Here is a 27,328-nt window from a genome sequence, read left to right as displayed (position 1 = left end):
GGTTGCCAAGATGCCATCTCTGCTCAAGCAGAGGTCCTTGCAGATGACCGTGTGCTGGAGATAAAGCGCCTGCCAGGCTGCCGGGCACCAGCAGAAGAAGTGTGGTGTCAGACTGAACGTAGCGACGTCAGCAAACCGGACAGCTCTCTGCCGGCTGTGCCGGCTGCTGTTGATGAGACCCTAAGCCCGAATGAACCTGGTTCCATATTGATTCATGCTCATCTCACGGCCCTTCTTTACCACTGCAGAGCAAAGAGGGCTTGCACAGAAGAAAAGGGAGGCTGCTTAACCAGAAAGGCCCTCTGCAAATGTTCAGATTCGTGTACCGCCAGCGTGAATAAGCTGCTCTTCGGACTTGCACGTGGGGTGCACCGCGAGAGCGGGCAGTAAAGAGTGCACGCGTGGAGCGGTAGCCCAACTGGCACCCCTGCCTCTCCGATGGCTGAGAGGTCTAATTGGCATAGAATGCCCTATAAATTTATTAGCATGCCTCACTTCTCATTGGTGGATTTTCTACCGTTAACCACCAAGAAATTACCAATTTTCAGGAGTTAGTCACTCAAGTCGCACTATAACTAGGTTTAGAAAAAAATTCCACACTGCTGCTGTTATAAATCAGGCTGCTGCCTGCACAGCAGCTCTCCAGCTGCAAATGAGTCACTTGGATGGAGAAGTTTGGGGGGAGTGGAGTTGCTGGGAGGAGCTCGTGTTTACCGGGAAGCCCGCCACTCACTCCCCCCTCACCCGGCACCCTGAGCCCTTCACGGCCGGGCGACCCGTCCTCGCCTCTCGCCTGCCAGCCTGGCTCCAGCTGCACAGGCCCGCACGGCTGGGGGGAGATGGCAGTTTTGTGGCCGTTCACATCCAGGGCTTTGATGTCCATATTGATACATTCAACCCTCGGGCACATCATGCAAAGAGGACGTACCCACCCTCTCATTTCAAGAGCATAATAGAAATATTCAGGAGCAGACATAATTATTTCAATTACTTCTCTCTGGTTTTTGAGACGTACACTCAAGAGTCACAAATTAGAAAATAATATTCACATGTTTCTTGTAATTGGTAACAGATTAGGGGCATTTTATCTTTTTAAATAATTTCCAAATGTGCCCCAAAGAGACTGCAAAGGGAGGGAGGGGGGTGGAAAAGAGCAGACACCTCACCCAGCAAGGCAGGGGCCGACGTGGCTGGAACCTCTGGTGGTGTGCAGGACACCCTCCTCCTGCAGCGTGTCTTCAGTTGTTCAGATTTTTGTGTTATTTTCATCACTTTTTGTGTTGAAAGGTAGCAGAGGTGGGGCTTCACGCTTCTACTGACCAACTTGCAACTCGATCCTTCCTTGTGAGGATGTCTCACGTGAGCACGAGTCGGATGGCTGCGTGCCGTCTCCAGCCACGTCTTCTGCGCACACGCCTGCGTGTCTGTTTTCATTTTTATGTTCTGTCTGCTTCCAGAAATGCATTTGAAGTCATCTGTGCCTCTCTGTGCATCCAGGAATTTTGGAGGGATGAAGACGGAGGCTGCTGCTAGTTCAGGTGGCTCAGCATACCGTGGTATCGTTTAAATGCAGGGAGTAACACGTCCCTGTAAATCCTAAGGGTCCTTTTTCAGATCACAGTGCGTTTTTCATACTGCAATTTGGTTTTATCAAATGCTATTTTTGAAAATGGGTTGCTTCTTGTCTGGAAAACAGTTCAACAGTTTCTTATAAAACTAAATATGCAACTCCCTTGTGTCCCAGCAATTGCAATCTTGGGCATTTATCCCAGGGAAATGAAAACTTAGGTTTGCACAAAAACCTGTGTACAAACATTCTTAGTGGCATCATTCATAACAGCCAAAAACCGGAAACAACCCAGATGTCCTTCAAGGAGTAAATAAACAAGTTATAGTGCATCCATATCGTGGAAAACTACTCAGCAATGAAAAGGCATGAACTGTTGATACACACAACTACTTGGGGGAATGTACAGGAAATTATGTTGAGTGAAAAAAGACAATCTCAAAAGATTACACGGTGTAGGATCCCATTTATGTCACATTGCTGAAATTACAAAATTACAGAGATAGAGAACAGGTTGGTGCTTGTCAGAAGTTAGGGATGGAGAGCATGGGTGGTGGGGAGGTGGGCGTGGTTACAAAAGGGCAGATAGACCCGTGTTGGAAATGTCCAGGATCTTTGGTGGTAGATGCAGGAACTTACATGCGATAAAATTGCATAGAATTAAATGCATGGACACACAGACACCCAAATACAAAGGCCCACAAGTAAAACTGGGGAACTATAGACAAGATGAGTGGATTGTATCACTATCTTGATTGTGATAATGTACTATAGTTTTTCAAGATGTTCCATTTGGAGGAAACTAGGTAAGGGGTATTAGGGATCTCCCTGTATTATCCATTTATTTTTCTTTATTTTACTTTATTATTATTTTTTTGAGATACAGTCTTGCCCTGTCACCTGGGCTAGAGTGCAGTGGTATCAGCCTAGCTCACAGCAACCTCAAACTCCTGGGCTCAAGGGATCCTCCTGCCTCTGCCTCCCAAGTAGCTGGGACTACAGGCATGCGCCACCATGCCCAGCTAATTCTTCTATTTTTCATAGAGACAGGTTCTCCCTATGTTGCTCAGGCTGTTCTCAAACTCCTGGACTCAAGCAACCCTCCCACCTAGGCCTCCCAAATTACAGGCTTGAGCCACTGTGCCCAGGCAATTACATGTGAATCTACAATTATTTCAAAAAAATTTTACTAAACAGTGTAAGTGAAAAAATAAAGCAAAATAAAAGGCAGCTTCACTTAAAAGAATCAGGGCTCCTGGGAGAAAGGACTTGTCCCAGATCTGGCCCCAGGATGCTCAGGCTGGCCCCTGAGCGGCTGCTGTGCCAGGAGGAAAGCACAGAACCGTCAGGGACCAAGGGAGACACATCGCATGGACGCGGGAGCAGCTCCAAGGGCTCCCGCTGACCAAACCTGGAACAATTTAAGCTTCAAAGAGAATAATAGTCTTAGTAATAGTTTACATGACACATTTAATTTTTAAATGTCCGTAGGTCCACAGTGGTACTCCAAAAAGGCAGAGGGGGAGAAGCTCCTTGTTATAGAAAATGTCAACTAATAAGCAGAGTGTTGGAAAGTCTCCATCTCACAAGCAAGAATGTAAAAGCTGGTTCAGCCAGCGATCACTGTCGCTGCTGCAGTTCTCGAGGGGAAGGGGCAAGATAGTCACAGGCTCACGGTACCAGGCGTGGGTCACTTGGTCATTATGAAGAGAGAAGGCGCCTGGCCAGAGGTCCGTCCCGGCGACCGCTGCTTTATGCACTCAGACGCAGTGGAGGGACAGCCCACAGTCTACCTGCTGTCGTGCTACAAGGGAGGCGCGTGGCACCTCCGTAGTAATATTTTCACCCAAATGGAGTCAGATAAACTCAACTGGGGGACATTCTACCATAGAAATAGCTTGAACTCTTCCAAATAGCAGTGTATGAAAAGACCAGAAAGAGGGGTGGGGTTTGGAGGGGACTCGTAGATCGAAGGAGGTAAAACAGACAGGTGGCCAGACGCAGCCTGTGTCCTCAGTGAGTGTCCCGGGTTGGTAGGAAATTTCAGCTCTAGAGCACATTTTTTGGATCATTTAGAGAAAACTGAATATGGACCACATATTACTGGTGGAAACCAATCATAATCCCAGAAGATATAATCCCAAATGCTGTAACCCCAGATATTGAAATCCTGAAAGATCAAAATCCAGAAATCATAATTCTGAAAAAAATCTTAAAAATTATTTAAAATATATTTATGCATATTTTTAAAAGGGGATGTATTTGAGAAACAAAAACACAACAGAACACTTCATAGGCCACTTTGCACAATAAAATAGGCAATAATAACATACATATTTTGCAAGCATAGAAACTCAAGTATACTAATGACAATCATATGACAGTTATGAGCAGATGAACCGTATTCATGAAGAAATAGGTCAAAAAGGGAAATACATAAACACATATCACTATGGTTGGTAGTTGTGTACACCCAGCTTTGTAACTGCCATCGTCTAAAATAGTGTGACCAACAACCTAAGTCTTTTGAGAAGATCAAAAACCTCGATAGGTCCAGGAGCAGTGGCAATGTACCTTTAGTCCTAGCTAGTTGGGAGACTGAGGCAGGAGGATCACTTGAGCCCAGGAATTCAAGGCCAGCCCAGGCAACATACCAAGACCCTCTCTCTGAAAAAAAAAAAAAAAACACTTGATGGGCCACCACTGCATATGAAGTCACCCAAAGAACTGAAATCTCAAGAAATTTTATCTTTCGCAAATGCAGATGTACAAAAAGGACATCTCTTGATTTATTGAGTCAGTTTCCACATTTTTGCCTGTAATGCTTATTTATACACAAAGTCAATGTTGCAATAACGCACTTGCATGGAGTCACATTTGCAAAATAATGCATAAAGTGAATTAGAATTCTCTAAAAACCTATACACAATTTATACCTCCAGTATTGGAAATTATGCAAATATGAGATACATAGCATAGCAAATTGTAAAGAACAATGCTGTCAATATAAAACTGAAAAAAAAAAAGAAAACCCCCCCAAAAAAAACTAAAAAAATTCAGCATAAGAAAAATGTGTTATGGGGATAGATTATGGACAGTTGCACAGAGATAGTCCATAAGAGCTGGACAACTTCATGATTAAGTATATTTTGAAGTCTTATGTCACAATGAAAAGCTGCCTTTTTACTTTTAGGGTGTGGCTCTCCTTGGAGATTACTTTCACATTCATTTTCTACCTTGCGCTGCTCTTTTTGAAATTCTTCTATGATTTGATATACACCAACATGAGCGTTTCCTGCTAAAGTCCATCCGTGCCATGCTTCCTTGTTTGAGTATTTGCAAGTCCATTCCACGTGCCCTCATATACAGGGCACAGATTTGGCAGGAACAGCGCTGGTGATCAAATAGTGACATCGTTGTGTGTGTGTCTTCTCCTGCCACGCACATAGTTACTTTTGAACCAGTCAGTAACTTCACTGGCTGCTTCAGGCAAATGCTGCTTTAATTCATTAAAAGCTCCTGGAATGTCCCCCGCTGGAAGGAATGCCAGTGCAGACAAATGACGCATTTGTAAACTGAGGTTTTTGTCGCTGCCATATCAGGTGGCCGATCCACTCATCTGAATTTTCCAAAAACTGCATTGGGCTGAATGGAAAAAACAGACTTACTGTAACATCTTGAAATTCAGTTTCAGAAGCCTCGATCACACCCAATTCCAAAGCTGTCCTTATGTTTTGGAAGTTCAGTCAAAATCCATTTTCTTCCACGGTTATAAAGTGCTCCACTTTTTTCGGCATTCAGGGTTGTGGTAGGGATTGTGTCTTTCAGGATTAGGATCCGAACCCATTGTCGATAATAATATTGTGTCAGTTTTAAGTTCCTTGTATATAATAATGTGAGCCATCAAAATGCTGGCTTGGAACTTTAGAAGCACATAGTGGTGTCTGAGGGAACAAAAGAGTGCTCAGATTCTGAGTTTTTTAAAAAATTGTGGTAAAGTATACACAACTTAAAATTTATCATCTTAGCATTTTTAAGTGTACCATTCAATGGCATTAAGTACATTCACATTGTTGTGCAACCATCGTCACCCTCCGTCTCCAGGACTCTTGAGTCTGAAACTCCGTACCTAATAAACACAGTCTCCCCACCAGCCCCCTCCCCTAGACCCTGGCAGCCACTGTTCCGCTTCCGTCTCTGTGAATTTGACTACGTAACTCATATGAGTGGAATCTTACAGTATTTGTCTTTTTGTGTCTGCCGTACTTCTTTAGCATATAATGCCCTCAAGGTTTATCTGTGTTGTAGCATGTGTCAGAATTTCTTCCCTTTTTAATAAGGCTGAATGGTATGCCATTGTATGGACATACCGCATTTTGTTTCTCCATGCAGCTGTCAGAGCACACTTGGGTTACATGCATATTTCAGCCATTGTGAATAATGCTGCTGTGAGCATGGACGTGCAAATACCTATTCAAGTGTCCACTTTTAGTTCTTTTGTGTGTGTATTTACAGGTGGGGTTGCTGGATCATATGGTAATTCTGTGTTGAGTTATTTGAGGAACCATCATAATTTTCCCAGATTCTGGATTTTTGATTCATTTAAAATAGTGTTGACTTTCTTGATGAAGTCCTTTTTTCTAAAAACCTTTTTTGAAGGCTTTCAGATATCCTAGTGCTGTGGTCCCCAACCCCTGGGCTTGGGACCGCAGCACCAGGACCATACGAGTCTATGGCCTATTAGGAACCGGGCTGCACAGCAGGAGGTGAGTGGTGGAAAGTGAGCGAAGCTTCATCTGTATTTACATCTGCTCCTCATCGCTGGCATCACCACCTGAGCTCCGCCTCCTGTCAGATCAGCGGCAGCGTTAGATTCTCATAGGAGTGTAAACCCTGCTGTGAACTATGCATGGAAGGGATCTAGGTTGCAATGAGAACCTAATGCCTGATCTGAGGTGGAGCTGAGGCGGTGATGCTACCACTGAGGGCGTGGCCGCAAATACAGGTTATCATTAGCAGAGAGGTTTGACTGCACAATAAATGTAATGTGCTTGAATCATCCCTAAACCAGCCCCCCCCCCCACCGCACCCCCAGTCCGTGGAAAAAATTGTCTTCCATTAAACTGGTCCCTGGTGCCAAAAAGGCTGGGGACTGCTGCATTACATCATAGGACAGAGAGGAAGGAGCCTGGGCTTAGGACAGGGACTAGCCCCCATCTCTGCTTGGGCAGAACCCTCTCTGCAGGAGTAGGGTGGGCAGGGCTTCTCCGTTAAGTCAGGTTTTAAAATATATTTGGGTGGCTGGTTCTTCATTTTGCCAAGAACATTAAATAAAGCATTTACTGTCACCATCATTTCATAAAAGGACATTTTCACATAGAGAAGTCTGGGAGGACATAACATCAGACGAACTATCCTACAAATTGAAAATTTTAGCTTTACGAAAACCTCACTACATGGTTTGTGTTTCTGCCATTTCTCAGCCGATTGGCCATAGCTTTGCCACACAATACTCAAAAGCAACTGGGATACCCAGGACCAGCTGGAGAATTTGTGGGGTCCTTGTTCAAGAATTATCAAGAATTTCAAGTTGACGACAACAAGACATTAAAGCAAGCTCGAGGCCCCGTGCAACCGCGGAGATTGCACGCCCGTGCCTTGGGCTGGCGGACTCCCGAGGCCCCTCTGTGCTGGTCTTCTCGGACTCCTTCTCCTCCAAGAAGCTCAGCACAGAGTTTTCATCTTGCATTATCAAAGTCAATGACACTGGGCAAGTTAAACTCCGTGTCAATTGTAGAAAATCAAACCTCTGACCAGTGTCTGCCTCCTGGTCCCATCAGTTAGAGGTCTGGTGATTTTAATGAAAAAATTTCACTTAAGTTGTTGGATAATAATGGCTTCCTTACTCTAGAGGATGAATTTATGTCCTCGCCGTGAGTCATTCGCACGATCAGCTCCGCCACCACACAGCCAAACTTAGAAAAAAGCACCTGATGGACGTGTAGATTTGAGTCCAATATTGTCAACATTTAAGATTAGCTGAGAAAGAAAAACCAGGTATTCATTTGTTGGGTTTTCTCTGAAAAAGGTTTCTGATCTTTCATAAAATTCCAGTTGTCGTTACTTTGGAATGGAATTCATCTGGGCTGTGTGAGTGGCTGCTGGCGGGCCGTTCCCACCGTGAGGATGTGTCAGTCGAGCTGCCGTGCAGGGCTCTACTGCAAGCCTACTGCATTAGCTTCCGGGTTGTTTGTCTTGGAGTCAGGGTCTCGCTCTGTTGCCTGGGCTGCAGTATAGTGGCATCATCGTAGCTCACGACAGCCTCAAACTCCTGTGCTCAAGCGATCCTCCCACCTCGGCCTCCCAAAGTGCTAGGATTACAGGTGTGAACCACTGCACCTGGTCTCCCATTAGCTTTTTTCAGCACCTTTCCATGTTTTCACGTTTTGAGAAAAGTAAAGTTAAAATGCAAATTAATTTTAAATGTCATTGCCATTTGCATGCACTCCCACCCCCAGTGCCTTTCTCTTCTCACAATCTAAGATCTTGTTTTGTTTGGCCATTGTGACTATTCTAATCCCCTCCCACTCCCAGATTAAAAGGAAAACTATATTAAGAAAATTCTTTATCATTCAAAACCCATAGTTTTATGCCTTTAAAAAATAACGTTACCAAGGACTGTGGTCCTTAAAGCCACTTGGCCGTTTTTACTAGAAACCGTTGCCCTCCGTGGCCTGCGACCTTCTCTCCCTCCTGGTTAGTGACCAGTCGGCCAACCCGTCTCTGGGAAGGCACCAGGTTGTGCTTGGGCCTCTGCAACCCTCCGTCTTGTCCCTGGCTTCTGCGGGTAGGGAGAGGCCTTAGACGTTCCTCTCCCTGGCGTTCAAAGGGCATGGGTGCACTCACGGCGAGGGCATCCGTTTTACAGCATCCCAAGCGGAGGAAAAGGGCCATTTCTCTTCCCTGATCTGTTTATGATGCGATATGTTCCCAAGCCGATCACATCAGCCGCTGTTATGGTGAACTTAATTCACTGTGATGGGGGCTCTGCCACCTGGGCAGCCGGAGTGCCGCTGTGCTTCATGCCACATTGCGCGGAATCTGGGACCGCCTCACCCCACTAGCTCGGGTGCTCTCTCCCCGCGCAGAGTTACCGGGATTTATGCTTTGGTTCTCCGCATTTTTCCTAGTGTTGAAGTATAGAAACATCCACTGCTTGTGGTTAGTGTAGCTTAGCTCAGTTACTGTGCAAACACACGCAATTTCCTATGAATTCGCAACCTTGACTTACAAAACTAGCTCTGAGCAGAATAATAAAGGCGCCTGTGCTAAAATTCCAAATGAGTAAAATACGTCTGCAAGTGGAAAATGGTAGAAACGGGGCTCGGGGACACTAAGAGCTCGTGAGTGAAGGGGCTGTGACTCTGGCACCCTTTAAATTTCCCTTGTTTTGTCATGTTGGTTTACAGTGAATTAGAAAATGGGGAGAAATATTTAAAAATATCTTGGCTGCTTCTGGAACAATCTGGATGTTTTGCCTTCTCTAATAGGATAACCTTTTTTCAAAAGTCATTTTCTTGGAAGTTAGACTTCTAAATTGCTGCAGTCCCCCCAAGCCCCTCCGCACCTCGCACCTGCGCCTGCCCCCTGCGCCTGGCCTCCCAGCCCCGTCTGCAAGGACAGCTCCTGCTACTGGCCTCACTCTGACCGTGGCACCCAGGAGGTACAGCCCACTCTGTTCTGATGGCGGAGGGGTCTCCTGCACCACGAACTCCGGCCTCTGTCCCTTTCCGTTCCCTGCCCCGCCTCGCCCCAGCACCATCCAGAAAAAGGAGAAAACTCCATCTGCCAGGGTCACTGTTCGGTCACCCCAGGTGCCCAGCTCCATGCTGTTCCCAAGGGCGTGGTGCCACCTGCCCGTCTGAAGCCCCGAGTACCCAGCCCGTGCGTGTGGCCCCATGAGGGCAGCTGTGCTTCCTGGTCCTCTCTGCTCTAGGCCTATGCAGTCTGACCCAGCTGGGCGGCCCCCTGGCCTCAGCCCCGATCCTTCTTTTTCTCCTCGTCCCCCTGTAAGCACCCCCATGCCCTCTGGCTCCTGTCCGCACCCTGCTTGTGTGTTACTGAGGGCTGACCAGGCATCACACAACATGCACGACCTCCTCTGGTCCTCGACATATCCCTGAGATGTGGGTGATCTTATCCCCGTTTCTCAGATAAGGAAATCAAGGCCCAGATGCCCGAGATCACCCTGCAGTGCCTGAGGGAGAAATCGAACCCGGGCCTGTGGCAATCAAACACCTTAAGCACTTCCAGTTGCTCCGAAGTGGAGGGCCTTGGGCAGTGGCCGCAGGAGCTCTGAGGCAGGGCTTCTGGAGAAGAGGCTTCCCTGCGCGTTTGCTGCATGCCTGTGCCAGCCCCGCCCTGGGGCCTCCGTGACATGGCTCCCAACTCGGCCAGTCTGACACGAGCGGGGTGCCAGCTCCCCAAGGCAGTCCAGCCTCCAGCACCCAGGCTGTTCCATCCCCAGGGCCCGAGCTGTGCTCCTGACAGGCTGGGACCTCACTCCGTCAGCCTCACCGGGCGACTCCCCAGCAGGGCTGGATCCGGGGCCCTCACCCAGTACCTGAGATGTCTGCCCGTCACAGAATCACCCCCTGCAGGCACCCCGTCCCTTCTCTGACTGTCCCTTCTCTGCCTCCCAGGTGACAGGGCTGTGAGGGTCAGGTCCACCAGCAGAATCCCATGAAGCCACCGTCCTTTGGCCACTTAGAAACTCCAACTCAGGCCACAAAGACTCAGGTTACAAAGACCAGTGGGGGAGCCCTGGTAGGACCAGAGCAGAGCCCGTGGGTGCCTGTCTCAGCCGGCACCTGCTGCTCTGCCCGACCCACCACGCTCTGCCTAGCACGGCAGCGTCGGGAGAGGCAGACAGGCCTCCTGGCCGCTGGGCAGGAAGATGCGGCTGGGCTCCTCCCCTGTGTCTAGGTGAGGGAAGACACGCTCTCACCTGAGGAAGCAGAGATGGGGGCTCTCTTCCTAAGCCCCCAGGCCGGCAGGAAGGTGTCGTCCACCAGGGCCACCTACAAGGAAAAGGAGTTAGAGTCATGCAGAGTGGTTGATTGGTCTGAATGGAGAAGTATAAAAATCCCACTTACCCGTTTTAAAATTAAGAACAGGGCCATACAAACATTCATGATCAACCTCACTTTTAACGTGATAGCCAGGTAAGGGGGAAAGACGGGCGGGGCAGGGAGACCAAGGACAGGGAGGACAGCCTGGCCTTGGCACTTCGTCTCAGTCAGTTCTGGCTGCTGTAACAAGATGCTGTAGGCCGGGTGTCTTGCACAACAGAAATGTTTTCCTCACACTTCGGAAGCCTGGGAAGGCCAGGATCAAGGTGCCGGCTGATCCGCTTCTGGTGCGGGCCCCTCGTCCTGACTCGCAGGCAGTGCCTCTTGCCGAATCTTCACGTGGAAGGGAGAGAGATCATCTCTCTTGTGTCTCTCCTTAGAAGGGCACAGATCCCTTCCTGAGGGCGCAGCCCAGGACCCAGTCATCTCCCAAGTCTGTGTCTCCAGGTACCATCACATCAGGGGTTAAAGCTTCAACATAAGAATTGGGGGGGCCGGGGACACAGACGTTCAGTCCACAGCACCTCTTGTCCACACTCCATGCACCTTCCACTGTAGCAAGTCGTCGTCTCCTCCCTGCCCTTCTGCTTGCGGGCTGCAGCCTCGTGGGTGCTGAGCTCCAGGACGTCTGCTCTGTTCCGTTTCCAGGTTTAAACACGTAGTGCAGCAGGGCACAGGGCTCTGGGCCACCGGGCACCTGTGTGCCGCCGGCTGTCCGTGTGATCCAGCCAGACCCTGTGCTCCGTGTGCCAGGGATGCTCCCAGCCTTCCAACCTGGTGGCTTCCCAAGGGGACAGTTAAAGGGTTTGAGAAGGTTGGGTTCCGGGGGCCGTGCTGTGATTCTAGGGTCGAGAGAATTAATATAAGCAAATTCTTTCATTCTGGGGCAAATTTCCCATGAGTGGAGTCAGGGCAAGCAGTTGGGGTCACCACGGTGGGCTGGTGGGTGAGACTCTCGGAGGGCAGGTGCTGGTCATTCCGCCTACACTTGTCATGGTGCCAATGGCAGCAGGCTGGGGTCTGCAGGTCACTCTGGATTAGGCTGGAGGACCAAAGTCTAGCTGGGACCCAGGACGGAGGACTGTGGGGCTCGGGGTGGCTGCCCTGGTGTGTCACACGTTTTACAGGTTTATCAAATGGAAAAGTCGGGGAGGCCTTCCTTTGAGTGTGCCCAGGGAGAGGAAGGCCACCCACCTGCCCCAGCAGCTCGGACCTCATGGTGACAAGAGCTCTCCTGTCCCCCAGGGGCAGCAGGTGCCTCCTGTTCTGTCTTTACCTCCCCAGCGGATCCTCCTGTGGGACCTGAGATGTCAGAGGCCGCGGGTACTTGGCTCATCTGGCCTCTCTATCGGGGCAACCGAGGTCCAAGAGAGGTTGGGTGCCCTGCCCAGGGCCCCGCAGCCAGCCATGTCCCTGCCCAAAGAGTCCTGGGCCCTTCTCTGTGTGCTGGGCGTTTGCGAGCCCTTGACGGGGTTCGAGCTGCTGGGCCAGGTGGGTGTCTCCTCACTCCCAGGCCAGCGTGGGCTGGTGGCCCAGCCCAGCCTCTCCTCATGCTGCTCTCTGCTTGCGAGTAACATCCCATAGGCTGCCTCAAAACTTCAGCCAAATGACGTTGCGTTTGCATTATTGCTTGTATCTGGGGACACTTTTCTGCTTGGCCTGGTCAGTACCGACCAGGCAGGTGTTGGGAGGGGCCCAGTGCTAACGACAACAAAGCCACCAGGGCCCCACGTCTCACCTGAGCCTGAGCCTGAGCCTGCGGTGAGGGGTGAGACCACGCTCAGCTCAGGTGATGAGCCTCTCACCCAGACACCTGCTGGGTGGCCCAGGCTGAGCGGGCGGGCCAGAGCAGTGCGGCAATGAAAACCTCGCTGGGCCAGAGCACCTGAGCATCCTCAACCTGTGGGGCTGCTGGGGCCCCCACACCTGTGGCCGGGCACGGTTAACTGCAACTCTCAGAAGTAATAAGCCTAATATGGTTGACTTTATTTAATTAATAATGATCCTGTTCTGTTCCTCCGTGCTCATAAAACACCCTGCAGGTTGGCAAAAACACTCATAGTATTGATCAGGAGTCAGGCGGGATATTTATTTTATCTTTGCCCCATGAGCATAAATCCTTGTCCATTGCCTCCCGCTCCCTTGCACGCGGGATTTACAGTGGCCAGCTTCTTAAAAGCTTTCAGTAATTAAGGAATAAATATCCATCGGTCTTTGTTGGCCACACTCTGTCCCGAGGCCTGACCCCCTAGCAACGCGGCAGGAGAAGGCATGCGTGCGAGGCGGGGTCAGCCCCGGCGCTCAGCTTGCAGCGGGCCGGGGTCTTCCCCTGCCGAGAGAGGAAGCCCCTCTCTTTCCCTGACATTGTTCCAGCGCCCTCTTCCATGCCTCCCCTCCCAGTTCCTCTTTTGCTTGAGGCAGGAAGCACTTTGGAAATTCCTTGCTGCTAGCTTTCTTTTCTCTCCTCCTTCTGCCTTCCTGTCCTCCTCTCTCTCTGTTTCAAAACCTGCGTGTCTCCTCCAGTTTCTCCGGGCCCCAAGGGTGTTCCCCTCTCCCATGTATTTCGATGCAGAATCTCTTTTAAAATCAGGTTGAAAAATCCTCTCCGATGTGTAGGAGGGGGGAAAAAAAGGTATTTCCAAAAGGAGCAAAGTGACAAGTGACAGGCACAAAATACAAATTTCTTCTTGGCCTTTTAACATTTAAAGGGGGAGGGGTTTCCATAAAAATGAGCACATCAGACTGGACGCGGAGTGGACTTTCGGGAAAGGCTGTGGCTTATTGCTCAGGATTTTATAAAAGTGTTCAGAAAGCCACATTTGCGGTGATTTGAGGGCCGATGACAAAACCACCCAGAGACAGTTTTCACGCCACCCCAAAATGTCCTCGGCTCTGCCACAGACAGTGGGCCCCCGAGGACTGAGTGGGAGTCTGGGCGTCCACTCCCGGGTCCGTGTTCCTGCTGGCTGGTCTCCTAGGTTGCCACGAGATAGTGCTGAAAGCCAATCAGAAGCTTTGTGGTTATTCGTTAAAAACTGTCTTTTCTGGGAAGCCACCCCATTAGCCTTATCGCCCCTTGGCAGGGAGCTGAGCCTCCTGCCAGACCCGGACGCGGCCGACGGCGTTCAGTGTGCCCACGTCCTCGCAGCTCTCAGTGTGCCCACGTCCTCGCAGCTCTCAGTGCAGGGACCACGAAGAAAGGGCCTTGCGTGGAGATGGCATTTCTTCCTGGAAGGTGGTGGTATCAAGGTGGGACTCTCCCTCTGCCCCCCAGGTATCCCCGGGGGTCTTGCTTTACACTTCGCTGGTCACTGATGACAGGATTTGCCAGGGCACACATGATGCCACCAGCAGTGACCAAGGTTTGCTCTAGGACCGGCTGCCCAGCAAACCTTGGCTCGCAGGGACCGCCTACCCTTCTGCCTGTTCACCTTTTCCCTCAGTTCCCCCCCCCCACATTAGTGATTTCCTTTCTCTTCATTCTTTGATTATTATTATGATTTATCATTAGTCTACAAGTCATCTTTGTAAGGAAGAAAAGCGGAGGTAAGAACTGTCAGGTCATCCGGATCCGTGCGTCCTCTGCAGAGGGGGATGTGTCCAGGTCGGCAGCCACAGGGACGGCCTGGATCTGGGCAGCCCAAGGTGGCAGCTGCCAGCCACGTGTTTGTGTTGAGCACTTGGAATGTGTGAGACGTGTCTAAAGGAGCTGAGTTTTTGTCCTACTTTATTTCACTTAATTTGAACTCAATCAAAGTTTAATTCATGGCTGCCCCATTGGTGGCACAGCTCTAGGTCCTCGCTCAGATGCGAATCACACCTGACCCTTCGCCAGGGACGAGAGCCAAGGGTTGCGATGGCCAGAAGGAGAGAGTGGGCAGAATGGTGCCATGGATCCACCTGGATCCCGCAGTCCGTGTGGTGGCCAGGAAGAAGTCAGACAGTGCCACGGTGGCCGGTCACTCGGCTGTCACCTCCTTACCACTCACCTCCTAAATGGGGGTAACAGTAGGACCTACCTCAGCAGGTGTTGTCCAAATTAAACGAGATGGTTGTGCAACAGACTCAGCCCAATAGCTGGTCCATCACAAGTGCTTAGTGAGCACTAGCTATGAGCATTATTGATACTTTCCTAGTCCGAATAACAGAGTCTGGCTATTTTAGTGGTGACTGTTCTCTTTTATATAAACAATGTCCGTGGATTGAAAACCTACCACTTGGCCCGTGTAACGTTGTAAATAAAGGTGCACGAATGATGCAGGACGGCTTAGCTTTATTGTTGTCTCAGTCCTTTGGGGCTGCTATAGCAAAATACCTTAGACGGGTGATTTCTAAAGCGTAGAGATGTACTGCTCGCAGTTCCGGAGGCCGAGAAGTCCAGGGTCAAGGCACTGGCGGGTTCAGTGTCTGGTGGGACTTGGCCTCTGCTTCAGATGGCGCCGTGTCCCTGCGTCCTCCCCTGGGGGGAAGAGCTCACGAAGCTGTGTCTGTCAATGCCAGACTCTCTTCCCCTCTTCTGAAACTTGGACTATGACTGGCCCACCTCTCCTTCCCTGCAGCCTTTGCTTTCTTGCCATGATTTCCCAAAATAGGATCACGGCTCTGCTGTCGCAGATGCATCTTGCCCTGCATTTGATCGTAGTGTGTTTATTTAAAAGTATACATGCTTGAGGGTCCCTTTAAGAGTCTGGTGTTAATCAGGAAAGATCAGGAAAGCCAGCTGCTGTCGTCACACCAAGCACTCCTATCACGTAGAGGTTGCCCCTTGTCAGCTGGCCCCGTGGTATCTCCTGGTGCCCACAGTTGGCAAGCACTAAACCTGCAGGTGTCAGATGGGGGGTGTCCAAGGGAATAGTCTTTGGGGTGGGCACATGGAGCCCAGCTTGGCCAAGTTACCAGCCCTTAAGGTCAGGTGTGGCACAGCCCATCAGGCTGCAGGGCCAGAGCGTCTGTCTCCAAGGCCTACGGACCCCGGAAAACCCAGAGAGCTCCCAGCTCCTGTGCCCTGGGCCTCCTGCTGTTGGACCCCAAGTCTGGTGCTCAGCCCCGGGCTGGCCCTGTGCCTGCGCCAGGCGGTTTCCTGCCGTGGCCCGGAGGAGGTGAGGGCCCCCCACACAAGGGGTTTCGTTTAGGCAGGAAGAGAAAAAAGTATTTACTGTGGCACCTTTGGATGTATCTTTTCCTTTTATTTGGGAGGACTGGGTCCGAGTCTTTCTTCTGATTAGCTGCCCGTCCCCGGTTTTCCCTCACTGTCCTGCGGCTGATTTATTTAAAGGTGTGTCAGCACCGAATCAGATGGGGAGCAGGCCCCCTCCTTTCTGCTGACGGCAGGCCGTGCCAATAATTCATTTTTTAGCTCATTAGCTAACAGAGGCTGTGAACAGTGGTCCTCCAGGGGATTGGAATGAGGTGAGGTGATCTACTGCCGGCCCGCTGCTCTTGAACTGGCCTTCCTTGGGGAAATGGAAGCGCCGGCCAAGACTAGCCGGGATCCCAGAAGTGAAACCGGGACACCACGGTAACGGTCTGGGTGTTGGCGCTTTGGTATCCGGGTTGCTTAGGGCGAATGATCTTAGACAGGGTGTTCTCGTGGAAAATAAACCGTCGTCAGAGTGTCCGTCTTTCGTGCGGTACCTGTGTGTGCAGAAGCCAGGTGGGAATGAGGAAGGATGCGGCTGTCCTGTGTGTCAGTCAGCTCGGCTGCCACTGAGAAATGTCACATGCTGGGTGGCGTAAGTGAGGGAAATTGATTTCTCACAGATCTGGAGGCTGGAGGTCCAAGATTAAGGTGCCAACAGGGTTGGTTGCTGGTGAGGCCTCCCTTCCTGGCTTGCAGATGGTGGCTTCTCGCCGTGTCCTCGTGTGCATGCAGATAGAGATCTGTGTCTCTTCTGCTTGTATGGACGCCTGCCCTGATTGAATTAGGGGCTCCCTTTATGGACTCATTTAGCCTTAATTACCTCCCTGGAGACCCCATCTCTACATCCAGCCTCACTAGGGGTTAGGGCCTCAACATGTGGATTTTGCGGGGCACAATTTGGTCCATAACATGCAAGAAGCCTTCAGACATCTCAAGGCTGAGGGCAGGAGCTGACCGGACCAGCAACTCTGACAGCCATGGGTCATTTAAACCAGACATGCCCCATTTACTGCAGTGTCTTGGTGTCCTCTGCACCCTTAGCCGGGCACACAAGAGGCCAGTGGTCTTGTCAAGGCCCCTGGCCAAGGGCGACCCACCTCGCCATGCTGAGCACAGAGCCCTGCGAAGGTCCTATCTCCAGTCGGCCATGATTTGGAAACCTCCAGCACCCAGTGGGTGTTTTGGCACCCAGCCCGGTGCCACCAGCACCTCCGGCACACATGCCACCCCCTGGTGGGCTGTTACACACATGACAATGATGTTGAATTATTAGAGACGTTACTCTCTTCAGTCATAACACCAACAGTTCCTATGTACAGAGGAACTGCTGTGGCCAGCCCATCATCCAAATGCATGGTCTCAAATCCCAAAACAGCCCTGGCTGCTGTGGATGTTGCTGTACCCATTTTACAGATGAGGAGAAGAGAGGTCCAAGAAGTTATTAGAAAGGTGAAGCCAGCTGTGTGTGGTGGCACACACTGGTAGTCCCAGCTACTTGGGAGGCTGAAATGGGAGGCTTGCTTGGCAATTCGAGGCTGCCATGAGCTATGATTGCACCACTGCTCTCCAGCCTGGGTTTAGAGCGAGACCCTGTCTCAAAAAAAAAAAAAAAAAAAAAAAACAGTGAAAGTCCACCACCAAGGAGGAAAAAGCAAACACATAAACCCCAATCTCTCTAACGCTGAACACTGCAGCCTTTAGCCCAGCATCCGTGGGAGAGATTATTTTCCCTCCCTCTGGCCCCTGCAGAAAATGCACAGAGCTAACCTGCGCCACCCCATTGGTCAGGGTGGGCACCGGCCACAGGGGATGGGCTCTAGGTCATGGTAGTGGTTGAACATGGATGGGGGTGGCTGAATTAGCACCCCAAAACCCCAGTGCCCATGTCTGAGTCCTGTTTCCATACTAGTTGGATTTCAGCTGCGAAGAAGGGTCACTTCTGACACAGACATGAAGCCCAGGGGCCGCCCGGAGCTTTCTGGCCACGTCCTAGTGTCTGAAAACACACTGAAATATTGCTGTCTCAAAGGACCCAGAAGTCAGCATTGAGAGCTTCTGTTCTTAAGTAGCACACAAAGTTTGGGTGAACAGCCATGGCTCTGTCAGATAATAAAAGCCACAGGAACAGACCTGGGGGCCCCCTGGGGAAACGTGAGGGGTCATGTGGATGTGGGGCCCGGGAGGCCCTACCAAGAAGCCTGCCCAGGGACTTGGCCCTTGTCTCCTATCCCCGCAGAATTCCCGGGTAACAGGTACCAATGTCAAGCCCATTCCTGTATCTGAGTTGCTAGACTTGGGTTTTCAAACCCTTGTGAACACTCTGTTCCTTCTCTTACCTGGAGCCACGAGGCTAAGGAAGCCCAGGCCTGGGCCCCTCCTGTTGTCCCACCTTCTCCCAGGCCCTCTTTTTAATTTCATGTACATAATACTTGAATTTTCCTCATAAAGAATGCTCCCAAAATAGTATACATTTTCAGCTCCACAAATCCTGGACCCAGCTTTATTATGTACTGTAAACAGCACTGATTTCTGAACGCAGAGAACAGCCCATTCAGACATGTGTTGGTTTCAGTCCCTTCAGATGAGTTTGCCCCTGGGTGACCAGACCCGGACAGGGTCCCCGGAGCACACGCGGGTGACAGCAAAGGGTGCAAGAGCTGTGGGTTCCTACTCATTCTTTGGCCGGAGTATTTGAATAATAAAAAGAAAATTGAATAATTGCAGTTAGGACTGTAGTTACTATGTAAATTCTCGGGTTTAACCGTGGATGATTTAGCAATGACTATTAAAATCAATCGGAGCAGAATAAAACAGTTGTGATTTTAATGCCTACCAAAAAATGAGAGTTAGCTAATCGGAACTTGAAAATCTGGACATACCCTTCACTACCATCCCTTTTCATTTAATTCATGTTTTGCTCTTTCTCTCCTGTGATTTATGGGATGCATTAACAAACATCTAATACATTTTAGATAAGGTTTTAAAAATATCATCAAAACCACTTTTTGGTTTTTTGGGTTTTTTTGGTCTTTCTCCTTCACTGGCATTTCTCAGGCATCGCCAGCACTTCGGTGCACGTGTTTTTGCCGGAGGGGGTGCGAGGGCTGCACCCAGGCTGCATTTGTGGGTGCCCTGGTGTCAGCTCTCAGCTGTAGCCCCGTGTTTGTCCTGGAAATCTCCGAATGAAAAGAGTCAAGGGTCACTCTGGGGTCACGCTCCTGTACCAGGAAGTGAAGCAAAACTAATGCAGATTTACTCCTGGAAGAATTTGTTTGCCTAAGTATTTAAAAACAGATTAGGGCTAACCCGACACTAGATCACCAGGAGCAGTGTAAACACTGGTAAAAGGTGTACACAACGCTCTTCCTCTGTGCTTCGGAAGCAAAAATGTCAGGGGTGCACATCTCAGACTCGGGGGGATGGGGAGGCATGGGCAATATATATAACCTGAACTTTTGTACCCCCATAATGAGCTGAAAAACAAAACAAAACAAAAAAAACATAGCTAACAAGATTAATACATACAAAGTAATTTAAAAAAAAAAATGTCAGGGGTAATGAGTTTTCTTTCTAGACTTTTGTGGAAGCCCTAAGTGATCTCTCTATGCCGTTTGTAGCTGTGTACCCTGATTATTCCCCTGGAGAAAATTCTGGATTTTAGGAGAGGGCAATTGAGAATCAGTGTATTATTTCGGTCTCTGTGGGTAATCACAGCCCCTTCTCGCATGGCGGGCTTTTCTCTCTTTTCTTCATCATCCTCATCAGAAAGCATCTGCCCGGCCAAGGAGCACACCCTGCCAGCTCTGCTCCCTGGCCACTTGCAAAATTTCAAGAGCTACTTGTAAAATCTCATGTTCTTTTTAAATTTCTTGCACGCCGCACCCCCTTTTTCCTAGCAAGAGTCTTGGGGACTGCTGAGCTTTCAGTACCTCTCACATCCTTTTTTGAGAAACTAGCACCAAAAGCCATCACGAGCAGCCCCAGAGCCTAGAGCAGCTTGCCCGGGGTCCCTGCTCCGGGTCAGCGGAAACACGCCTTGCTGTCGGTTTCTCGTCCTCTCTTTCTTGAGTTTCTCATCCCATCCTGGCCCCCCTTTCTCCTCCGCCCTCCCTCCAGATGCCATATGCAGGGTCCCGTCCTCTTTAGACCCCCGGGGACGGAGCGGTTATCCCACCCACCGACCTGTGCATGCTCAGTCCCGGCTGGGCCATGCGGGGGAAGGGGGCGTCTGCCATCATCTCTGCTGCCCATACCCCTGCCCCCGCCACCCTGTCCCCAGCCTTATCATCTCCTCTGTGCCCCTGCTCAGCCCTGGCCTGGGGCGGGGGGGGGGGGGGGGGGGGCCACCTGCCTTGTTTCCTACCCCTGGAACAATTTCCCTCAGAAAACCTGGCTGTTCTTTGTCATTCGAGGGCTTCCTGACATCCTGCCACCTGCGCTTAAGCCTTTCCCAGGTATCTTGAGGGATTGCAGAAGTGCACACAGTGACTGAGCTTAGCTTGTGTCTCTTTTCTAAACCTCCCCGTTGGAGTCTCCGCCTTTTCCAGGATGGGTCTCTGGCCATGTTTTCTTCTACTGAAAGTGTTTGGAGACCCTGGGGAGATCGCACAGCCTCCCATCCCAGGCGGAGGAGCTAAGAGCTAAGAGCACACGTTACCCCCAGGTGGGGGGAGCGCTCCAACTGTCCTGCCTCTAGACTCTAGCCAAGTGTCCTTTAATCCTGACTCACAATTTTTCTTGGTTACAGTAGAACTGAGCTCTTGGCCTACAGAGACTGACCTTGCACCCAGCCTCTCCGATGCATCACCAGGTGTGAGAGCCACTGACCCAAGGCCACAGCTTCTGCACTGAAGGCAAAAGAAATCGAGAGCTCTGAGGCTGTGACCCTTAGATCAGCGGTTCTCCTACCTTGGGTATCAGCAGCCTCTGCAGGGTTTTTTTTTTTTTTTTTTTTTGACAGAATCTTGCTCTGTTGCCCCGGGTAGAGTTCAGTGGCATCATCATAGCTCACTGCAACCTCAAACTCCTGGGCTCAAGCAATCCTCCTGCCTCAGCCTCCTGAGTAGCTGGAATGACAGGCATGTGCCACCACACCCAGCTAATTTTTCTATTTTTAGGAGAGATGGGGTCCCGCTCTTGCTCAAGCTGGTCTTGAACTCCTGAGCTCAAGCAACCCTCCCAGAGTGTTAGAATTACAGGCGTGAGCCACCGCTCCAGCCTGAAGGGCTTTTTAAAACACCCACTGAGGTTCTGATTTTGCTGGGGGGTGGGGAAGGTCGGGGGCCAGTGGAGAATCTGCATTTCTGGTAAGTTCCCAGGTGGTGCTGGCGAGGCGGTGAGGACGCCAATTGTGAGCATGGATTAGCCGTGTCCGTAGGGGCTCCCTTGTGCCAGTGAAGACACTTGTCTCCAGTTACATGCTCCCTCTGAGTGCCTCCTGCCCACGCAGGCAGGGGCTGTGGCCCGGGTTGTCCTGCCAATTGTGACCGCACCTGTCTGGTGGCTCTTGCAGGGAAGAGAAGGAGCGGTGGATCCGGGCCAAGTACGAGCAGAAGCTCTTCCTGGCCCCACTGCCATGCACAGAGCTGTCCCTGGGCCAGCACCTGCTGCGAGCCACTGCCGACGAGGACCTGCGGACGGTCATCCTGCTGCTGGCGCACGGCTCCCGGGACGAGGTGAACGAGACCTGCGGGGAGGGAGACGGCCGCACAGCGCTGCACCTGGCCTGCCGCAAGGGGAACGTGGTCCTGGCGCAGCTCCTGATCTGGGTACGTGGCCCACGTTGGCGCACTAGTAATGCACGTGATGTAGCACAGATTAAATAACAACTGCGTTCCGTTTGCTAGGACTGCCATAGCAAAATGCCATAGACCAGGTGGCTTAAACAACAGACGTTTATCTTCTCACAGTTCTGGAGGCTGGAAGCTCGAGGTCGAGGTGCCAGTAGGGTTGGTGTCTTGGAGGTGGCACCTGGCCCTGTGTCCTCACACAGCCTTTCCCGCCCTTGCCCTGCACTCACTCCCATGTCTCTTGCTCTTCTTACATGGACGCTAGCCCTGTAGGATCCAGGCCTCATGTGACCTTACCTACCGCCCTAAAGGCCCCATCGCCAAACACAATTGTGTTCTAAAGGGCTGGGTGTGAGGCTTCACATGTGAATGGCAGCGGCACAGTTCTGCCCGGGACAAAGCGCTGGCCGTCCTTCCTTATCACGTTGGCGGAGAGTTCCTTTGACGGCTGGGGCTGTAGAGCGTGCACTCAGACTCCCCTACGGTGAGAGCGGGCGGAGACGGAGGGGAGTCCACCCTGTTCCATGAGCAAGAAACTTGGAAACATTGTGTACTTTAACTGCGTGTTTCCTCCTTCTAATCATCTCTCTGATAATCAGAGATCCTGAGAAAGATTTGATGTGAACATATATATCAGGGCACTATTTCTACCAATGACAATTTTTGGACAAAATGTGCAGCATTTGAGGACAGGGTGACTGAATCATGTTCGTGTGGTGGGATACTATATAGCTATTATGTGTCACGCTTTTGAGTCATTTTTAATGATGTAAGAAAATGATCGCAGCACAGTGTTCGGTGGAAAAAAGGAAAGGTTACAATGACTTGTATAGTTTTATCTCAATTGTGCACACATACATTTAGATTCAGAGAAAACCCATTAAAAGAAAACACACTAAAATATTAACAAAGGTTATCTCTGAATGGCAACATTATAGGTGATTTTTCCCTCTTGTGCTTTTATGCATTACTTATGTACTTTCTACAAAAAAAATGAATTGTCTCTGAGATCAAAAAAGTGATTTTTTTTTTTCTTTTTACAATTGGAAAGTCAAAATAGAAATAGCAAAACTAAAGTTATCCTTGATTCGTTGGTATTGCACAAAGGAGGGGCTTTCAGTTGAGAAAAGCACATTCTTCCTTAAGAGAATGCCCTGGCTGGGGGCCGGGCTGTGCCTCCAGCTCTGGATGGTCCTGGGTCCCCGCCCGGTCCTACAGTAGCCGGCCCCAGGCAGTCCCTGTGGACCACAGGCCACCAGGTGTGGGGGCCCAGAGGAAGCTCCCTGCCCCTCCCTCCGTCAGACCCCTTGATGCTAACGTGGGCTCTGTTGCCTCCGCAGTACGGGGTGGACGTCATGGCCCGCGACGCCCACGGGAACACGGCGCTGGCCTACGCCCGGCAGGCCTCCAGCCAGGAGTGCATCGACGTCCTGCTGCAGTACGGCTGCCCCGACGAGCGCTTCGTGCTCATGGCCACCCCCAACCTGTCCCGGAAGAACAATAACCGGAACAACAGCAGCGGGAGGGTGCCCACCATCATCTGAGGAGCAGCCGTGCCCACCCACCGCCCCACCACGCCTGGGACGCTGCAGCCTCGCCGCCGAGCACGTGAAGTCGCAGCACGTGAGTCCCGTCGCGTCCCCTCACTGTTCCCGGTGGTCACCTCCCTCCCACCCGCCCACTCTCACCCAAAACGAAATCACAAAACCTGGACATCCTCAAAGGGCGAAGAGGAGGCCAGGAGGCTGCAGAATCGATTCCTTTTCATAAACTCCCCTAAACAACAAGCAGGAGAGACCGACGGGGCCTTGGTTCTTTGATGATAGCACACGGTGCGGGACCCTTGTCCTGGTGGCACAAGGGACGGGGACTCGAGGGGGAGGGGAGGTGAGGAACAAGGAGAAGGGGCAACTTTCCTTAACTGGCAGTTAAGCACATCAGTACATTTCACCTCTACCAAACGGAACACTTGGATTTCATCTCTTCTCCGAGGAGCTTGACGGCATAAATCAGAGGCAAGCACAGAGTTTGTCAGGTTTGAAGCCCCTATGATGGTATGTGTCAAATCAGTTGTAGCTAATCTGTCCAGGGAGAATACTGGCTTCATTACACTTGTATAGTTGAGTTCTTCCAGCATTACCGCTGTTTAATAGAACATGATTAGTCATCACCGAGAAGAAAGCATATTAGCCGAGGAGGTAGTTACGCGGCACGCTCCGGTGATTGCCACGATGTGATTGCAATACTCTTAGAAGCATCATATTATCCCAGACATGTTCTTTCAAGCCCTTGGAGCCCTCCTTTCTAAATTCACTGTCATAATTTAGTATCTGTTTAATTTTTCAGTCCAAAGAGAGGAAATCAGTTGCTGAGTATTATTTGACTGCAGTCTCCTTGGTGCAAAAACAAAATGGAAAAAATAAATAAGAATAACTCAGAAATTGAAAAGGAAATCACAAATTCAGCTAATAATAGCATTTTGAGTACATTTGGTAAACCGAGTAAATACATAAAAGGCTATTTTTTCCGAACATAAGAGATATTTTATGTCCTTTTGCCAAGGTGGATGTGTTGGGTCTCAGCCACTCCTGGGCCACGTTGCCCGAGTCACACAGGCTTCTGTATTGTGTCTTTAGATAAGATGTGTGAAAATCTATTTGAATAAAAGAAGTTCATAAATATGCATTGATTTTTGTACAGACAAATGGCACCTCTGTTAATTTATAAATTGAACTGGATGTGAACTAATAATGTGCAACTAGTTGAGATAAGAGGGTTACAGATCGTTGTACATGGAAAATATTCCCAGCAGTAAACACTTCCATTAACGTGATATACAGCTTTTAAAAAGGAACATATCAGAATAAGATGGTGGTACAATTTGCTTATTAAAATTGAGAAGGGAAAAAAAGGACCCTGGCGCATATTGGAAAGGGAAAAAGAGGCATGTGACTTCTCGTGATTGAAAGCATGATTTAATTCGGACACTACTTTTGCTAACCGAGACCCAGGGGCTCTGGCAAGATGGGGCCGGACCGGGGTGCTTTACAGAGGCAGCTGCTGATGGTTCTGAGTCACCCGCTGGCTCCCGAGATCCTACACCACCTGGACTTAGCAGCCAGGCCCCGCGGGCTGGCACCTCACCTGATGTGCCGGTGTCGTGGTGTCATCAGCCACCTTCACTGTGGCGGTCAAACGCAATAAACCAAATCATGGCATCCCTGAGGTTCAAAAGAACAGGGGGCAGCTTTGTCCCTGGCAGTGTGATGGGGAGGAAGGGTTGTCGTGATGGAAGACGAGGACGCCCGCCTGACATAGCACAGAAACACAAAGGCACATTGCAAGGCAGCCACCGGGAAGTTCCTTGCTCTCGTATATTAAACCTTATATTTTGTAAGAGTTTTTCCTCTTCTTTTCACTTTTTAAAAAAATAATCAAAGTAGGTGGGGAAAGAAATAAAGCTTTACACAGACTTTATATGTGGGTAAGTGTTTCATGGAAATTTCTGATCTGAATTAAGCTCAGTGGAAGTCACCAGATCCCAAAAATACGAGTGCAGAAGCCACAAGTCTGAGAACCGTGACGATAGTCCCGTAGCCCATCCATTCGAGTTTTAATTCTGCGTTTCATCCCTGTGTAGTTATTTTCAATGTGAATAGAGAAAAATAAAGTCACTGCCTATTTTTGAAGAGCGCATTAGTGTTCTCATCCAGCTAAACACATTCAGCTCCATGCAGCCTTTACCGTAGACTTTCTGTAGTGAACACAGATAGAGTATAAATGAAATTCTTAAATTATTTCACTGTAGTTAATTCCCACTATAGGAATGCTTTATCATAGTGAAGCCTTCTTTTGAAAAGAAACGGAATTCCTTGTAAGGCTTCTCTTTGGGATGTATATGAGTGTGTACATATTATTCTATGTGTTTATAATATAATATTTTCCCAAATGACTTCTTGTTTCAGTTCGCCTTCTACAACCTGAATGCTAGATTGGTTTTTCCCCTTCCCTGCCTCCAGCATGGGGATGTCCTTGACTCCTTAGAAAACACAGCCACTCCCCTGCCATTTTCAGCCACGTTGATTTGCTCCAAGACAGACCCCACTTTCTTGAGCCCAAGTTTTGGCAGTAGCAGGAGAGGTGGTAGTGGGGTTTCAAGGGTTTTTTTTTTCAAATAATACTGGTGGCTACTCTGTTCATATTTCTGCGTCAAACCAGAAATCCTTTCTTTGCTGACGAGGCTCTCATTCCCATTTTCAAGCTAACTAGCGCCAAGGCTGGGAGAAGCAAGGCCCAAGAGCAGTGTCAGAGAGAACCAGTTTGGGAAGCGGGTTGAGTTTCATTGTTCTTTGTTCTATGAAATGATGACGACAGGAGAAGTCACCACTGCAGAATCCACGTACCCCTTTTCTGTTCAGAATCCAGCCAGCGGGGGTAGCACAGGAGCGGGCTGTGCACACCCGATAACCACGTGGGTGGTCTGGACACCCCCCAGCCCCACGTCAGGCGTCATGGTTACTAAAGTGGGAAGTGTGTCGCAGAGCTAGCTGGATTTCGCTAGTGGCCGAGAAAACCCTGCAGGGAAAGGACACTGTGGTCCTGACCCCGCTGGAGCAGACCTCAAGCACTGGAGAGGGTGGGTGGTCTGCTGAGCCCAACACGCCACCCTGAGCCCTGGTCGCTCTTGGTCGTCCCAGGAAATGAGCAGCTGAAGGTTTGTGAGTGACAAGTTCATGGGTCATTGGTCCTGAAACCAGATGCAGTGTCATATCTCCCAAGAAGCACTCACCATGTGTATGCACCCCAGAAATATAGGAGAAGGCAGTGGGCACTTGTTGGTCACAGGGTTATGAGACACCGAGAGAGTGTGATCGTACTGAATTGTCCTCCGCAGGGCTGCTGGTCTGCCAGCCAGTTCCGGGCTGTGGCTTTTCAGCACAGCGTCTTACATTGAAGCTCGCTCTTCTGAGATTTTTCCCAGCCTAATGAGGTCTGTTTCGATCCAGCCTCTGCCCTCCAGTGTAGATATCAGCCTTCCCAGTTTTGTGACATCTGTGCACATTTGGGGTCATTTCCTGTGTCTGCATAGGAGCTGTCACTAACTTCATTAGGGAGAAACAGGACCCAGTGAGAAAGAGCACTGGGGCCTAGCAGACCTGAGTGCACCTGGCTCTGCCCTCCACCACAGGGTGCTGGTGCACCCTCGGGTGAGCATCCGGCTCCTCAGACTCTTCCTTTCCTCATGTGCGAAGCTTGCAGGGTACAGGGAGGTTTGGGACCAGTGTGATTAACGCCGGGCCAGGGACAGGTGCTCAGGAAGATGCTCCTGGGGAGGCAGTGACGGGCACGTTTGCCAGCCCTCCCCGCCTTTTTAGCCCGTGGCCTCCTCTCTCTGCTGAGCCGCTGCTGCCCTTCCCCGGGCCCTGCGTGCCGGGAACAGCGTCAGAGGAGGATGAGCCTCCCTGGGGCCCTGCTCCCTGAGAGCCGCTCTCAAACCTGCTCACGTACCGTCTCGTCGGCCCTTGCATCTCACGCGTGTCCTCCCTTCCTTTAGTCTGAGTGTGGTTTTCCAGAGGCAAGAAGGGGCTGCATTCTGCCCTCGTGCCGGTGCTGTTGCTTGAGCCCAGGATGACCCTGCCTCTCTCCTGCACCTGTGGCGGTGTTGGCTTGGCCAAGCCTCCCTCCCTCCCATCACTGTGGG

The 27,328-nt window shown here is 50.4% G+C and overlaps 1 protein-coding gene across 3 annotated transcripts in view; it reads left to right on the top strand.

Annotated features, from left to right (window-relative positions):
• The window catches only part of AGAP1 (ArfGAP with GTPase domain, ankyrin repeat and PH domain 1), a 520,729-nt gene extending 493,812 nt beyond the window's left edge, over positions 1 to 26,917 (top strand). For 2 of the 3 annotated variants that reach the window (XM_069466874.1, XM_069466774.1), the window contains 2 exons: positions 21,351 to 21,606; positions 22,968 to 26,917. In XM_069466874.1, coding sequence (XP_069322975.1) covers positions 21,351 to 21,606; positions 22,968 to 23,171 — 460 coding nt within the window. In that variant the 3' untranslated portion in view covers positions 23,172 to 26,917. The remainder of the gene's footprint in view (positions 1 to 21,350; positions 21,607 to 22,967) is intronic. The other variant, XM_069466883.1, reaches the window with a different exon arrangement.
• The last annotated feature ends 411 nt before the right edge of the window (positions 26,918 to 27,328 follow it).

The sequence above is a fragment of the Eulemur rufifrons genome, chromosome 1, assembly GCF_041146395.1.
Source record: "Eulemur rufifrons isolate Redbay chromosome 1, OSU_ERuf_1, whole genome shotgun sequence".
Classification (NCBI taxonomy): Eukaryota; Metazoa; Chordata; class Mammalia; order Primates; family Lemuridae; genus Eulemur; species Eulemur rufifrons.
Note: the sequence above shows the minus strand (reverse complement) of the source record. Positions and strands in the feature narration are given on the sequence as shown.